The 16,112-nt window shown below is 38.1% G+C and overlaps 1 protein-coding gene across 3 annotated transcripts; it reads right to left on the minus strand.

Moving 5' to 3' along the window:
• Positions 1-1,915: 1,915 nt before the first annotated feature.
• On the minus strand, positions 1,916-12,412 carry LOC131689664 (DAZ-associated protein 2). Of its 3 annotated transcripts, none has more exons than XM_058974912.1 (5): positions 12,221-12,412; positions 12,049-12,119; positions 11,404-11,459; positions 11,013-11,342; positions 1,916-2,720 (listed from the first exon to the last, which is right to left on the minus strand). In XM_058974912.1, the coding sequence occupies exons 2-5, from the start codon at positions 12,068-12,070 to the stop codon at positions 2,532-2,534; spliced, it is 597 nt and encodes a 198-aa protein (XP_058830895.1). In that variant the 5' UTR covers positions 12,071-12,119; positions 12,221-12,412; the 3' UTR covers positions 1,916-2,531. The 3 variants fall into 3 exon arrangements, with proteins under 3 accessions (XP_058830895.1, XP_058830894.1, XP_058830893.1); XM_058974911.1 differs by having other exon boundaries at positions 12,049-12,105; positions 12,170-12,412; XM_058974910.1 differs by having other exon boundaries at positions 12,049-12,412.
• Between the last annotated feature and the right edge of the window lie 3,700 nt (positions 12,413-16,112).

A 16,112-nucleotide genomic window follows, 5' to 3' on the forward strand; every position in this document is an offset into this window, starting at 1 on the left:
ACACATTTAGGCATATAAACAAAAGTGAGTTATTTCTACTCAGTTTGGTCATAAAACAGGTTTACTCAAAAATGAGTAGACCCCCTTCTACTCATTTTTGAGTAGGTATGGTTTTCACTAAACTGAGTAGCATTCGACTCATTTTTGGGTAGCCGTGGATAAGCGTGTGGGGTGCTGTCCCGGTTAACAATAAGGCGAACGAGATATTAGCAGATACGTCATTTAGTAGGACAACTGTCAGTTTGCTGGTTGAATTTAATTTGATTTTTTTAAATTTAAAAATCATTAAAGAATAATTAAAGTTTAAGAATGATATGAGTGTACTCGTAAGGGCACCCGCTACCAATACATATGAAAAACTGGCACAATTTTTCCAAATTAAGGATCCCTATTCCCACAATTTTCCAAAAGTACTCATGTGGCTTATTATTAGTGAATATTTAATCAAATTAGTCAGCAGTAGGTTTCTTTCAATTCAATAAAGGGCGAACACGAAATTATTGCGACACATTCAACAGGGCATAACTTTTTTACCATTGGGTAAAAATCAACCAAATTTTGCACACTTTCTCATTGATGTGTATTGTTTACATGCTGTCAAACTCGAAGTTGTGTTTTTCGATTCAACGAAAATGGAGGTGAACCAACGCGAGTCGAGAGAACAAATTCTTTCCAAACACCTGGAATTTCCTGACCTGTCGCACCGGCAGTTGGGAAAAATGTTGAACATTCATTATTCAACCGTCTCCAGAGTGTTGAAGCGGTTCCAGGAGCTGTTGACGTTGGACCACGGCAAAGAAGTTGGAAGAAAACCGGGACCGGAGAACAAAAAGACGGAGGGAAAGTTGAAGCGGATGATTAAAGCAAATCCCAACGTCTCAAGCCATGATTTGGCTAAAAAGATCGGCATGTCGCAGAGCTACGTCCAGAATGCAAAGAAGAGAGCTGGACTACATACATACAAGGTACAGAACTTCCCAAACCGCGATGAGCGGCAACAATCGACGGCTAAAACTCGGGCACGGAAACTCTACGAGAAGATGCTGACAAAATATGGCTGCTGTGTGATGGACGACGAAACGTATATAAAAGCTGATTTTAAGCAAATTTCGGGGCTGGAGTTTTTCACCGGCAAGAGCATGTTCTATGTGGACGACAAATTTAAGAAGAAGAAAATGTCGAAGGTCGCCTCCAAATATTTCATTTGGCAGGCCATCTACTCTTGCGGACTGAGGAGTGAGCCTTTCGTGACAAAGGGTACAGTAAATGGCGAGATCTACAAATCTGAGTGCTTCGAGAAGCGCTTTTTGCCGTTCCTGCAGCAGCACGACGAAGCTCCGCTATTTTGGCCAGATTTGGCATCATGCCACTATTCTAAAAGTGTCCTGGAGTGGTATGAGGCCAATTTTGTCCATTTTGTTCCAAAGGACATGAATCCGCCAAACTGTCCGAAGCTGCGCCCGGTGGAGTAGTACTGGGCAATGGTGAAGCGGGAACTTCTTAAGAGCAAGAAGACAGTCAAAGACGAGAAGGACATGTTAAGAAAATGGAAAAAAACTGAGAAACTGGTACCGGATGACACTGTAAAGACTTTGATGGAGGGAATCAAGCGAAAATGCGTTCAATTTTACACTCATGGCTCCATCGATTAACTTTTCTTTTGATTTTTGAAGTAAATATATGTATGAAACTACCCTAAAATTTTGGTTTGATTTTAAACATAAGAAAATTGGCATGACATTTTCGGTCGCAATAATTTCGTGTTCACCCTTTAAATTTTGGATTGGGGAGGTTGAACCCCCAAAACCCCCCTGGCTACTTCACTGGGCTGGAAAATATGAATCCCTACATGCGCAATTAGTGCTCAAGCTAACTTCGGATTTTCGAATATGACAATCGTTAAAATAGTCTTGCGTTTCTCCGGCTCTATTGCTGCAATGTACTTTTTATTGTTTTAACTCATTCGTTTATTATAATATTAGATAGCTTCAAAAGCTGTTGATCCTAGTGTGTTGGGGAATAATATTTTACTATTGAATACTTCAATCCGGCCTAAACCGTTTCACTTGGTACGTTGGCAAACTTCTAAGCTTGTTCTGGATTCGTTTTCTCTTTCGAATGTTTACCGTGGTTAATATTTTTTTTTAAATAACTCTAGTCTGTCTAGTAGTATATTTCTGTGCCGTTAGTTTTGTAGTCATACATAATTCGTAATACAATTCGCTTTGTCCTCACTTCCTGAAATTCATTTTGCTTCAGTTCCACGTTTGCTACATGTTCATCGCATACAATCGATGTTTAAATGCTAAAGACAATTAAAATAATGAAACTCGAAAAGTTAACTAAAATTCAAAACATGAATTGCATCGCCTCGGCAGAATTCGTTGAAGGAGCGAAAAATTCCTATTTTCACGAGCAAACAAAAAAAGACTAACCAGTGCTACTATTCAAAACACAATAGTAGATCAAGGGTAATCACGGGTTTTGGTTTGGATTCTCTGAGCTGACTCAACCACGCTTATGTACCTGATTTACCAGAATGTAAATCCGGCTCCGTTACCACCATGAATGAAGTTGTTCTTTTTCTTCGTCATCACAACCTGTTGACCCTGCATGGCGGCAATCTGGGCCGCAGTTGGAGCAATACCGGGTGGTGGCGGAGGAATGGTTGTAGCGCCGCCTGTTTTACCGAAACGTGCACCAGCGTCGTACATTGTGCCCTACAAAAGAAGTAGAATTAGTTGAATAGAATGATTTTTATCATTGTATGGCAGTTCGTCTAAAACCAACACTATTAATGCCACAGGGTGACCTGTTTTAATCCTCCCAGTGCCTTTTTCATTTATGTAAACTGTGATTCCATGGCTGGTTGTGTTCAATGGAATTGTGGAAATATCTATTACTTTGTTATTACACTTGACACTCGTATACTACCCATGATCGCATATTTGTCCCGTTTTCTATGGGATTTCCTATCTTTATGGGACTGGTATGCGATCATGGGCAGTATATAGCATAATAAAAATCAATTTGAAAAAAGATGGGTGGGTAATGTCTGCGACATAACCGGAGAGATGTAGAATACATAAGGAACACGTTCTTCAAATATGTTGATACTCATTAGGATTTTCGGACAAAAGCTGATTTGGGCGAGGAATATTTCAAATTATTCTTTACAAAAATGATGGTGGTCCTGAAAAGGACCGGTTTTGTTGGCGTTGTTGGCCTTGGTGAGGGAGATGGCTAACGATGAAATTAATTGTTAGCATGAGGAAGTCGCGTAGTACTGGCCAATGGAAGAACAGATAATAATTGATTCCTGAAAATCAATTTTTCTTTATTCATGTAAATTATACATACTTACAAATCTAACAGAAGATTCCTGATCATATTTCTGAATCATTAGTGCGAACATTGTGTAATTTGGTTAAGAACAATGAAAGTTACAAACTTTCCAAACTCGACCTTCTGTTCATTCAGAAATATTGAAATGGGGTGTCGTGGTCAAAGATGGGTGGGTAATGTCTGTCACATAACCGGAGCGTCGTGATTTCAATTCGAGACGTTAATTTAAATCTAATAATATTCAACAGAATCACGTTTGAATGGGAAATTTTCAAATAATTCTCTATGGTAATAATGGTGGTTCTGAAAAGAACCTTTGGTATCGGCGTTGGTGTTGATGGTGATGCGCTGGATCGTTGGATATTTTTGGCATGATAGTTACGTGCCTGGCGAACTGTTTTGTAGCCTCGAACAAAACGACAAGACTGGCTTCTTCGGGTACCATTACGGCTGAACTTTATAAGCTTAGCTCGACTTTGAAATCCTGCACAATCTCACGAATCAGACACTGGTAGGGCCATTTTGTTTGCTACTAGCACGGAGCTGCACAAAAAATCATTTAATGCAGTTAGTTCACGGGGGCTGCCAAAAAGCTTGAATAGAAGCATGCGACTTCAACGTTTCTCTTAAACACATGCAACAACACATTCGTTTTGGTAATGCTGATAATAACAGTAGAAAGGAATGGAAAAGCAGTGCACGAAACGAGCGAGAGGATAATTTAAATTTTTGTTCCGTGTGCAAGCTACTTCTTTCCACCCAACGTACACTCAGGTTTTTTTTTACGCGGGGGATACGAGCCGCGTAAATGAAAACCGCGTAAATGAAAACCGCGTAAATTTCAAAATCCGCGTAAATGAAAACCGCGTAAATTTCAAAATCCGCGTAAATGAAAACCGCGTAAATTTCAAAATCCGCGTAAATGAAAACCGCGTAAATTTCAAAATCCGCGTAAATGAAACCCGCGTAAATTTCAAAATCCGCGTAAATGAAGACCACTTAAATTTAAGAATCCGCGATAAAGGGAACCTCATTGATGGATACCGCGTAAATTCCAAAATCCGCGTAAATGAAAACCGCGTAAATTTCAAAAACCGCGTAAATGAAAACCGCGTAAATTTCAAAATCCGCGTAAATGAAAACCGCGTAAATTTCAAAATCCGCGTAAATGAAAACCGCGTAAATTTCAAAATCCGCGTAAAAAAAAACCGCGTAAAAAAATACCGCGCAAAAAAAAACCGCGTAAAAAAAAACTTGAGTGTATTATGTTGCTTGTTGAAAATTTGCTACACACCTTAAAATAAAAGTTTCAGTTTAACTCTCACTAGAACACAATTGATTGGTCCTGAAAAGAACCGTTGCTTTTATTGTAATTTACGCCCACTCCCACAAACCGACCAAGTAGGCATCAGTGGCTTCATTACGGCTGAGTTTTGTAAGCGTAGCTCGACTTTGAAGTAATACACAACCTTACGAACCAGACGCTGGAATGTTAGCCAGCGGATTAGTTGCTCCGTTGCCCTTTAGTTGGGGCGAAATAATAGCATGGCGACAGTTCCTGATCGGTAGTTGGTTGCGATGGGCCACCAGTAGCTGGGGCACTTTTGCGGACCGTCATCATCGCCAACTGCTTTCCTCCGGTGGACTGGCTGCTTGCTAGTGCTTGAACGAATACGAATGATGAGAAAAACCGACCGACCAATATTCATATATGAAAACACGAGAAAGCACTACTATCGCTCTCCCGCTCGTTTTCGTGTCATTCCTGTGCCTTTCCTTTCCGTTCGGCTACCAATACTAGCATAACCAAAACGAATATTCTGTCTTTCCATCGCCTTCAATCTAGTGGCCAGTGCTAGCAAACTTGCATGTTCAGTTTTTCAATAACAACATTCCAACAATATTTTCAAAGAATGTTGCAGATTTGAAAAGAAGGAAGTAGAAGATTTTCACAAATTTAAATTCTTTTGTTTTATTTGTTAGCGCTGATAAAGGCTATTGAGTTTGCTACTAGCAAGGAGCTGCACAAACAAATCGATTTATGCAGTTAATCAACGGAGGCTGCCAAAAAGTTCGAATAAAAGCATGCGACTAGTGTACTTTGCATGTTCTATATTTTATCAATACTAGAGAGGATCAATAAAATAATTCAAATTGTTATAGCGACATGCAATTGTGGCAACACTGGCCATGAGATGGTGGGGGAACACGCACATTCGTTTTAGTTATGATGGTAGTAGCAGCAGAAAGGAATGGAAAAGCAGTGCACGAAAACGAGCGAGAGAAGATAATTTAAATTCTCTTTCTTTCTTTCCACACATCGTATTTCTTATATTGCTTTCTGAAAATTATTTGTTATACACCATAAAATGTAAATTTCAGTTTAACTCTTATTAGAACACAATTAATTGGTCCTGTAAAGAACCGTTTATTGTTTTATTGCGGGAGCATAATTCAGACGCACTCCCCGCGGACACGGTGAGCTAGAAAGCACTATTTTGCATTCTCGAACAAACCGACCAAGTAGGCATCGTTGGCTTCTCGGGGCATCATTACGACTGAGCTTTGTAAGCGTAGCTCGACTTTGCAGTCCTGCACAATCTCACGACCCAGACGCTGGAACGATAGCCTACTCTGTTGCCCTTTAGTTGGGGCGAAATTCTTGCAGGGCGACAGTTCCTGATCGGGTTGCGATGAGTCACCAGTAGCTGGGGCACTTTTTCCGCCGTCGTCATCGCCGACTGCTTTTCTTCGGTGGACTGGCTGCTTGCTAGTGCTTGAACGAATACGAATGATGAGAAAAACCGACCGACAGATATTTATATAATCGCGCTAATATGCACTACTATCGCTTTCTCCCTCGTTCTCGTGCCGTGCATGAGCCTTTCCTTTCCGTCCGGCTTCTAATGGCCTAACCAAAGGAATATGCCGTCTTTCCCCCACCAAGTGCTCTCGTCAAGCAACCCAATGCGAATAACCATACGAACAAACATGTAGTGGACCTATATATAAACTTTTCATTATTTTATTGTTCGGTTGGTCTACCATAACGACGGCTCTGTGCGGGATGGGCTGAAAATTTTCACTTTTCCGAGTCGTTTTCGAAAGATTTTTCAAAACACTTTTTTTTTGTTATTAGTACATGTTATACATACTTCAAATTTTAATACAGCATAGAGGAACAAATTTTCAACAAATTGGCCTAAAAATCAAATCATTCTGTTAAGTATGATAAAAGTTATTAACGTTCAAAATCTGACGCGACGCCGCAGCCGATATTTTGAAACGGGACCCCTATATTGAAACCTTAAATGTATTCTACATTAAAATAGGCCTAAAGAGGAATGATGGCAAACTTTTTTCTAGTGCATTTAGCTATCTTTTTTATATTTTTTATCATTTAAATCAGTTCTAACAAGCATTTCTTGACACTATCAGTTTATACACACCCATATACGATTCGTTGCTAACAAGTAATCCAAAGTTCCAATTTTCTTAGCACTTCTGGTAGTAGTGGCGCTTGAATTCACCAAACGTGCTGAGAAAATTGAACTGTAGGCGTCTTTTTAGCAACAAATCGAATATGGATGTGTCTTACGCGACAAATTTCCTTACAAACTAGACGTAAGGTGCTGCAAACTGTCGGACAAAGTGTGCAGGTTCTTTAAAGCGTCGGTATTCTAGGATCGTATCATCCCGTCCCTTGCTAATTGAACGTCATTATAATATAAAAAAGATGTTGTATGATATGTGCTGGACACTTGTTAGCTGTAACGAACATAGTATGTATGCTACCCCAGTATGTTACCATGATGAGTATATGTGCATTTCATTATTTTATGCTTATAAATCAACATTTTAGCAGAAGGTGGCAAAAAGTGGCTCATGCCTGTTTGATAACATTTAACCCAAGCAGCCGCTGGTGCCTGTAAACAATTTCGCTAGATTTTCAGAGCGGCGTACACTCAGTGTACTAGCGTTACGGAAAATTAAAAAAAAACTTTAAAATGACACGAACAATGTTCAATTGTAAACTTGCTATTTTGCTTTGAAACATTTTTCGGGCTTCTTGAATTCTTTGGCGAATTTAGAGAATTTAGTTTTTTTTTCTAGCGTTGGGCCCCGTTTGGGGAATAATTTCTGGAAATAAATAATTTCGGTTTTCTGAGATAAGGTACATTCTACGCAAAATCCGAGATATTTTATTTTCTGGGGAATAGAAAGCCGTACTATACTGCCCCTAAAAGCATAAGAGTCCTATGTGGATGTTTGTCGAAAATGACTTATCCGTTGGATTGTATTCTGTATCACCACTGTACTGCCCATACTCGCATATCAGTCCCATATGAAAAATCACCATGTCGAGAAAAAGACGAATTTATGCTTTTGCATTACTTTTCTTTTTTTGACACTTCTCAGAAGTAAATCTTTATGCTATTGTACTATATACTTCAATTGAGACCTATGCACTTCTTTCATACTGAAATACAATTAAAATTACTTTTCTGTTTTTGTAAAATCTATCTATCTATATATATATACATAAAAGTCGAAGTTTGTATGTATATGATTTATAGACTCCCAAACGGCTTAACCGATTTCCGTAAAAATTTATACACAGTAGGTATTTGTTATGGGGCGTGTTTGTTCGCTATTAGTTGGAGCTTATCTGTCCGCCAGATGGCGCTTTGGAACAAATTGTGTTTTCCTCCTATTTCGTTGAAAGTCGCAGCAACGCGCGATGGGTATTAGCTAGTCATTGATAAAACTAGATAGGATTCATATGCGGGAACTTCTGTTGACGAACTCAAATGTACCCGCATGTCAGTCTCACATCTAGTATGCTTAGTTTTTCTCGTCCGTTGGCACATTGCACGTGGTTTGATTTTAAAATACCTGGTGTAAATAATAACAACTTCTTTAATAATGTTAGCTCTTGACGCAATTAAAGTGTACGAAAGTGGATCTGGTAGTGAAGCTAGTTCAGATTCGGATTTTGGTGGATTCGATTCGATCAACACTTGGGAGAAGTTCCCGGAAATTTCCATACTTGGCACTTTTAGTCAGGTTGATGACAGAGAAACACACGGAACTTTTTCAGACGGCGACGATCTTTCGATGGACAATGCAAGCAGTACTAGTGAATCGATTGATTCGGAAGGAAGCTATTTTGGAGAGGTACGTAGAAGAAAACGCAGAATAACAAAAAAAGAACACCGTCAGGCTGTTGTCTTGAAGAACCGTCGTATTTTGCATCCGCCAAAGCTCGTGCTTTGTGAATGCCGGAAGGAATGTACCAATATAATATCGAAAAACGATCGCAAAAGTATCCATCGAGCTTTTTGGAAGCTGAACTACTTCGGACAGACTACATTCATCCGCGAAAGGGTTCATCGGGTGCCCATTAAAAAAAGAAGCAAAAATTTCCATAAACTGATCGATCCTCGCAAGCTGCACTCTTATCAATTTTCCCTTCAGATGACCGACAGAAGAGTCGTTCGAGTTTGCAGAAATTTTTTTTGAACACTATTGGCTATGGAAAAGACTGCGAGTAAAATAGTTCTTTTAGATGTTTATTTCATTATTTAGATAATTTTTATTCACAGAAATATAATATATCGGTGTCTTGAATCAAATAAGAATGGGTTAGTTAGGTCTAAAAAGCGAGGTAAATACCAGAGGAAAACCGATAAAAAGGATGCTGTAAAAGCACATATATTTTTGTATAATCCGACGATTTCGCATTACCGCCGTGAACATGCTCCGAACAGGCTTTATTTGCCATCGGAACTAACAGTGAAAGAAATGTACGACCAAGATGCGCACCCTATGTTGAGGGTTAGTTACACATTCTTCTGCAGGATATTGAAACAACTTCACATTTCACTCGTAAAGCTTGGGCACGAGGAATGTGAAACGTGTACCATAGCCACGCTACATCGAAATAATTCTGGTCACAACGATGTAGATTCGATATCTGGCTGTTCTGTTTGTGAAAGTTTTGTGAAGCATTTGGCGTTTGCAAAGCAGTCACGTGATGCATATCGCACGGATGGCGATATAGTAAGGCCGGAAGAAATAGTGCTGGCTGTTGATCTACAAAAGGTTTGCATCATTTGATTCGTCTGTAGATATTTGCTCAAAAGTTTTTATAACTTTTTTCTTTAAAAGTTATCCAGCTGCCGCGCCGCGAAGGTTTCAAGACCATTGTTTTTTCACAACGTCTTTTAGCGTTTAATGAGTCTTTTGCTCCAGTTGGAAACTACGCTAGATCTAACGATATCATAGCATGCCTGTGGAATGAAGCAGTTTGCAGGCAGATCAGCAAATGATATCATCAGCTGTTTTAATCGGGTCATTAGGCACCTCGATAGTCTACGCAGAATTACTTTCTGGGTGGATAATTGCGCGGCTCAGAATAAAAATTGGGGTCTATTCCTTCATTTGGTTCTGTTAATCAACTCCAAGTCAGTTCAGGTGCAAGAAATAGTCCTCAATTTTTTTTTAATCCGGACATACATTTATGGCAGCCGATTCTTTCCATGTTGCTGTAGAAAGGCAATGCGTAAAAATCCGCCAGTTACTTTCCCGGAATTTATTAATACTGTTTCAATAGCGAAGAAAAATGTTGATGTTTTGGACATGCAAGCGGAAAATTTCTTCCAAGCAACGTTTAGTGTCAGCCAATATACATTGAACCAATGTAAAAATCGCCCGTACATTGACCAAATCAGGCGGATAATTGTGAGAAAAGGAATTTCGGGATTGCAGTACAGCGGTACTGTCTCTGACGATGGACAATTGGAAAACTGTATGTTGTTTCCCAAAAAGCAACTAAAGCTGGTTACCGCTGAAGGATTCTGCTTTGAAAGCACGCTGAAGTATCAGAAATACCCAGTTGGTCTGGAGAATACTCGAAAAGATGTGCTGAATGGTGTAATTTTACCACTTATAAGAGAGGAGCAGAAATTCTTCTGGAGAAACTTGCCTGTTAAGCATAATTAACAAAGAGCCTGATTTTCTAAATATAAATTGCTGTTAAATTACAGTACAATAACTGCATTAATACATAAATGCCGTAATACAAAAATACTTTATTATTACAACGAAAAAAAAACTTTTTTTTTTGGAGATAACATATGGGACGAATATACGAGTACTTTTTATATGGGACATACATGGTTTGATATTTTTTTCGTATTTCGCCGATCAAACTCATCATTTTTCTTTTGAGTTCCGAAAGTATAGTAATAATAAGCATTGTTTGTGACGATAACTCAAAAATGATGGAAAATCATATGGGACTAATATGCGAGTATGGGCAGTGTATCACACTGCACAAATAAGATTACCGGGTTTGTTTAGAAAATATAAAAAAAAAATACCAAAACATGGCTGTCTTATCCATTTGACTCAATGGATGGGACAATCTTGAACAGCGTTTTTCACGGTTTGCTGTTTTTCAACATGGGACTCTTATGCTTTTATGGGCAGTTAGCCCTATAATATAACAATACAACGTGAGCTACCAATTAAAAGCAAAACATATCAAAACAATTCTTCGTTTTCTATTACTTGCACTCAGATATAATTACTTGAGCAATATTGCACTGCAATACTATCGGTTCATGCTGGATTTTAGTAAGATGTTAAATTCTCAAGCTCACCTGAACCGGATAAATCTGTGCCTGATACACCTGTGGTGGTTGTGCTTGGGGTGCAGTTGCAATAGGATACTGGTACATTGTCGGATGTACGGATTGCGCTGGAATGGCCGCGACTGCAGCCTGTTGTGCTGCTGCAGCGTACGGCGGCGGAGGAAGATGGTGAGTTGCGAACTGCATTGGGGCAGCCTGTGGTGCGGACGGATTCACGCTCCAATTGTTGGTGTAAAATGGCTGGTGAACAATCCCCGGAGGGTACGGTGGATAACCTGCTGGTGTCATGCTAGTAACCACGGAATTATACGATGGAGGCAGCTGTGCATGTGCTGGAATCTGTAAAGTATACATCCCTTTTTCGTTCGCTGCAATATATGAATCTACGGAAGCTACTTACTTGGCTGTTCACGTATTGTTGATAAGCTGCTGATTGAGCCGCATCATACGGATAACCTAAAATAAACAAATATAAGTTATCTGTTGCACCATCTGTTTATTTTTCAAACAATTTTTTTGAAATTTGGCTAGCTAAGTTCATTTTATTAACTTTTAACAGAAATAATTTGATTTCTTAATAATGCAAATATCTGCTGATTTGCACTACATAGCAGGTCGAATGAATATATTGTTAGACAATCGGACATTCTAATTTTGATGTGTTCTGGGGGAAGATGTTTCCGTCAATGTTGGTTTTAGCGTGTTTTAGATTTTCATATTGGCAATGAAATCCTTAAACACCTATTGTGTATTTGTGCTTGAAATTTCAGTTCAGAACAAAGAGGAAAACCCGTAAACCAAGCTTATTGATTTTCTGATGATCGATGTCTCCTTTAAGAATTTTTCCGTTGTAGCTGTTCGCTAGTAACATTGAATACGTTCATGTTCAACCCCGGATCTAAGCAGGAAATTTGTATTTGGCGATACACAAATGACTAATTTAAAGTGAATTATTTTTATTGCATTAACATGACGTTTTTTTTTCTCGTTGCCTAATCCTTTTTTTCGATAGCAAGAATAACGTTAGCAATTTATCAATACTCACCATTATTTGCCTTGTTGTTCATGGTTTCACTATATTTGTTAACTTGTAAATTTATAACTATATGTTTTATACTATATAAGTTAAAAATAAATACAAAATCGCGTTAAATTCAGTGATTTACCTCTAAGTAACTTCTTTAATATCGATTTGTTTGTCTATAGAAAATGTCAACCTTCCGACTTGGGTGAAACTAAAGACGCTGAATCCCTACGGATAAAGACTCGCCATCTCTATCTTATTCTTATTATTTATCTGTCAGCGTCATTCCAATCGAGCACGAGATTTGTCAAAAGCTCTCAATCCGAAGGAAATCGCTTCGAATCCTTCTGGAACGAGGGTCATTGACAGGTCTTGTGCTTGATTGGAATAACACTGACAGATGAATGGTGAACAAACGATAGACGTGTCGAGCCTTTATCCAGAGGGATTCTGGTCGTTACCCAGTAAAGTTCAGCCGGAAATGAACTGGAATTCTGGCTGGTTCCAGTTCGTATTCCGGCTCCAGTGACACAACCGATTCTAACTAGAATCGGTTGTGTCACTGGAGCCGGTATACGGACTGGAACCAGCCAGAATTCCGGTTCATTTCAGGCTGAGCTTTACTGGGCAGTAGCGACATCTAGTGGTAAACAGCTAAACTAAAGCAGCGCTACCTGTATTTCAGATATATAAGTCGTGTATAAAAGTACAGAACACACGCAGAAAAAAAATAGTAAAATGAAGAAATTTTGGTTTTAAACCACAATTTTCCCGTTGGATATAGTGACAAACAAGATTCAGGTTTGATTTAATCAATACTATTGATTGAAATTACCAACAAATTCATTTGTTGGCTTTTCAGCAGTTTCAACAAATCTCGACAAACATATGATTACGGCCTAAAAGCCAACTGTCAAAATCCACTTTGAATGGAAATTCCGGACAAACCGTTAGACGCCAATCACAGATGTTGGTAGTAAATGAAAGAGAAAAGTTTTCTCTTTCATAAACTGTTGTGAACTGTTTTCGACTAGTAACGGTTTGTCTGGAATTTCCATTCAAAGTGAATTTTGACAGTTGGCTTTTAGGCCGTAATCATATGTTTGTCGAGAAATATATCATTTGAAACAACAAAATCATGGTAAGTTTAACCGAATAAACAAGTTCAAAGAAACAAAAACAAATCTTTTGTATTAACCAAAGGAGAGAACAACCGAAGACTCCATATCAAGAAGACTGATATCTCTTTCCTTCCCCCATACAAACGAGAAGCGACAGAGGTTACAGCGCCTCTATTGGAAGAAGGGAGGAAGCTTTATGTAAAAATGTATATGTGTGTGTGCATCACTATGGAAAGTACCACCTTTACCCGCAAGTGGCGTTGCTGTTACTGTCTCCGGATTCTGGACAGAGTTGCCAGTCTTCTTGATATGGAGTCTTCGGAACAACTCAAATTTAGTTATTTAAACAAAGATTCTGTTGATTTTTAACAAAGGGATCAGTTAGATCTAACACATTTTATTTTTATTCAACAATGTTTCTATTTAAAATTTATACAAGTATTTGTTGAACTAATACAATTACATTCTTTCGAAAAACGCCCATTTCAGTTTGAAACAGACATTCGCCTCGTTTTAGATTCAACTAAACGTCTTGTAGTTTCAAAAAGGCCTGATTCTTCTGCGTGCACGGTAAAAAAACTTTACCTATTTTATGTATTCAAATTGGGTCATTAAGCTATATATAGTTTTCCGTTCCATTCGATAAATTTTAGGTCCCATATACATAATATAACATTATTTAAAAAAAATCGTTGCAATACGTAAAAACGATTTTTTTGTTTTTTAAAATAAATCTTATGTAAACTTGACAACCATACATAGGAAAACTGCGGATGTTTACATCTGGCCTATCAAGACAACACCCAAAACAAATTGGGTCATTAAATGAGAAAAAAAACTTTTTTTGTTGCATACATCGATAAAGCTGATTTTCGTGATGGCAACAATGTATTTTTCCAATTCAGGAAACGCGAAAATAAAATTTAAAATTTAAATTTAAAATAAAGAAATATGTTGACAGTCGTTGGGCTGGACTTGACATTATCAGAAGGATTTGACATTTCGAATTTCACGACAACTGATGCCCTGTCAGAAAAATTAAACACATGTTTTCCCGCAGGGTTATTTTTATTTGACATAAACACCATACAATGAATATAGTTTTTTTTCATTTTGGGTGTTGTATTGATAGGCCAGATGTAAACAACCGCAGTTTTCCTGTGTATGGTTGCCAAGCTTATATAAGGTTTATTTTAAAAAACAAAAAAATCGTTTTTACGTATCATAACGATTTTTTTTTGAAATGATGTTGTATTATGTATATTGGACCTAAAATGGAATGGAAAACTGTATATAGCTTAATGACCCAATGCCCATTTTCGGAAGTTATTCGAGTTGTAAAAATGGATATTTTTTTTGTTTCTAACAATGAGTACTTTTTATCCATTTCAAAACTACTGGATGAGGTAATTCCATAGGGTATATTGATCTTAATAATGAGTCAAAAATCCTTAAGAATTATTTCAAACGAGTTAACCTGCAAACTAAGAATCGTAGCCGAACCTGCAAATTATTGACGTGCATCGGAGTCCGTTACGGAAACGGAACATTTCGGCAATGCTCAGAAAACAGCGGCTGTTTAGACTACTGAGGATGGTGCAAATATGTGCTAGTTCGGCATTTTTTGAGCAGCCAAAAGATCCAGCCATCAACAATATATCCAGTTGGCGGTTTTGTTTTGTTAAGTAGTTTTAGAATGGGATGTCTATCTAGATTCCTATACTTTTATAAGGAGATTATAATGTGAAATGAAGGTTATTTTATGTTTTTGTTTTTAAATTCAGAAATAGTTCTATTGACAGTATTTTTCATTCTGGCGCGATTTTCATGAACGGGTATTTTTTACACATTTTGTTGTAACTGTTCTGCAAAAAGTAATGGGTGAAACATACCCACCCAAGTAACCAATAAGCATTATAACGTAGCCTAATATCTGCTTTAGATCCACATATAAAGCTGTCCTAAAAAGCCGTGAAGCCCTAAATACTTATTTAATGCCGATATTATGCCAGAAAAGGCGAAATATAGTGCTATTACTGTGCGGAGATTGACAGCTCGTTTCTGCAGTACTAATGCTATTATATAGCAAAAGCATACAAATGTCAAATTTGAAAGCCTTATATTGGCACTACTAATGCTATTAAAAAGCTTCAGTTGGTTGTCATTGTCCGCCATGGTTTTAAAACCATTTCTTATGTTTCCTTTCGGTATGATGAGCAAAAAGGAAAAATTTTAAAATAAAATATTCTGTTTAAAACCGTAATTGACTGTTCTAATGCATTGTAATGAATATCCTTAATGGGTTTTCGTTCTCACATGATATTACGAAAATTACCTTTAGTAAGTCTCGAACTGAGGTACCTTGCCTCGTCCTTCACGGTAAGTGCGCTGCGTTTGCTTACTGGACTATATTGCATATGTTCGATTGGAATGAAATATGCCGAATATAATCTTCAAAAAGAGTTGCATAACAAATAAACCCACAGCATTACAATAGCATTATATCAGCTTTTTATATACTCTATAATGGCATTAAATGCACTTGTAAAGCTCGATTGATGTATTTGAGCTGGAATTCATACTGGCAGTCCGAACCGGCTCCGGACAAGTTTGACTGGGTAGACGAATAACCGCTGTCAATTCAGTCGAACTCAGCCACAAAAAACATGACAGTAGCACACCTAGTTTGGATATCCCAACTACCTTCGCAACCGTTAGAGATTTTTACACAAGTTGAATGCTGAAGATGGACGTCTGCTCTCTGTGCTTTGGTATTCGTAAGATGAATCTTACACCCGGTCAAACCATTCGGAATTTGATTCGGAATCCTGAAAGGAGTCAGTTTGGATTCCAACTAAAATGCAACAACCGATTCTGAAACCGATTGAGTCGGAATCGGTTGTTGCATGTGAGTTGGAATCCATACTGACTCCATTCAGAAATCCGAACCGGTTCCGGAATGAG

This window comes from Topomyia yanbarensis, chromosome 3 (genome assembly GCF_030247195.1).
Source record: "Topomyia yanbarensis strain Yona2022 chromosome 3, ASM3024719v1, whole genome shotgun sequence".
Lineage (NCBI taxonomy): Eukaryota > Metazoa > Arthropoda > Insecta > Diptera > Culicidae > Topomyia > Topomyia yanbarensis.

What these genes read in the sequence shown, in the direction of transcription:
- LOC131689664 (XM_058974912.1), bottom strand. Translation starts at nt 12,070, where the DNA reads ATGAACAACAAGGCAAATAATG. An exon ending in GAACAACAAGGCAAATAATG is followed by an intron (nt 11,460 to 12,048) that starts GTGAGTATTGAT and finishes TGTTTATTTTAG; the next exon opens with GTTATCCGTATGATGCGGCT. An exon ending in AACAATACGTGAACAGCCAA is followed by an intron (nt 11,343 to 11,403) that starts GTAAGTAGCTTC and finishes TATACTTTACAG; the next exon opens with ATTCCAGCACATGCACAGCT.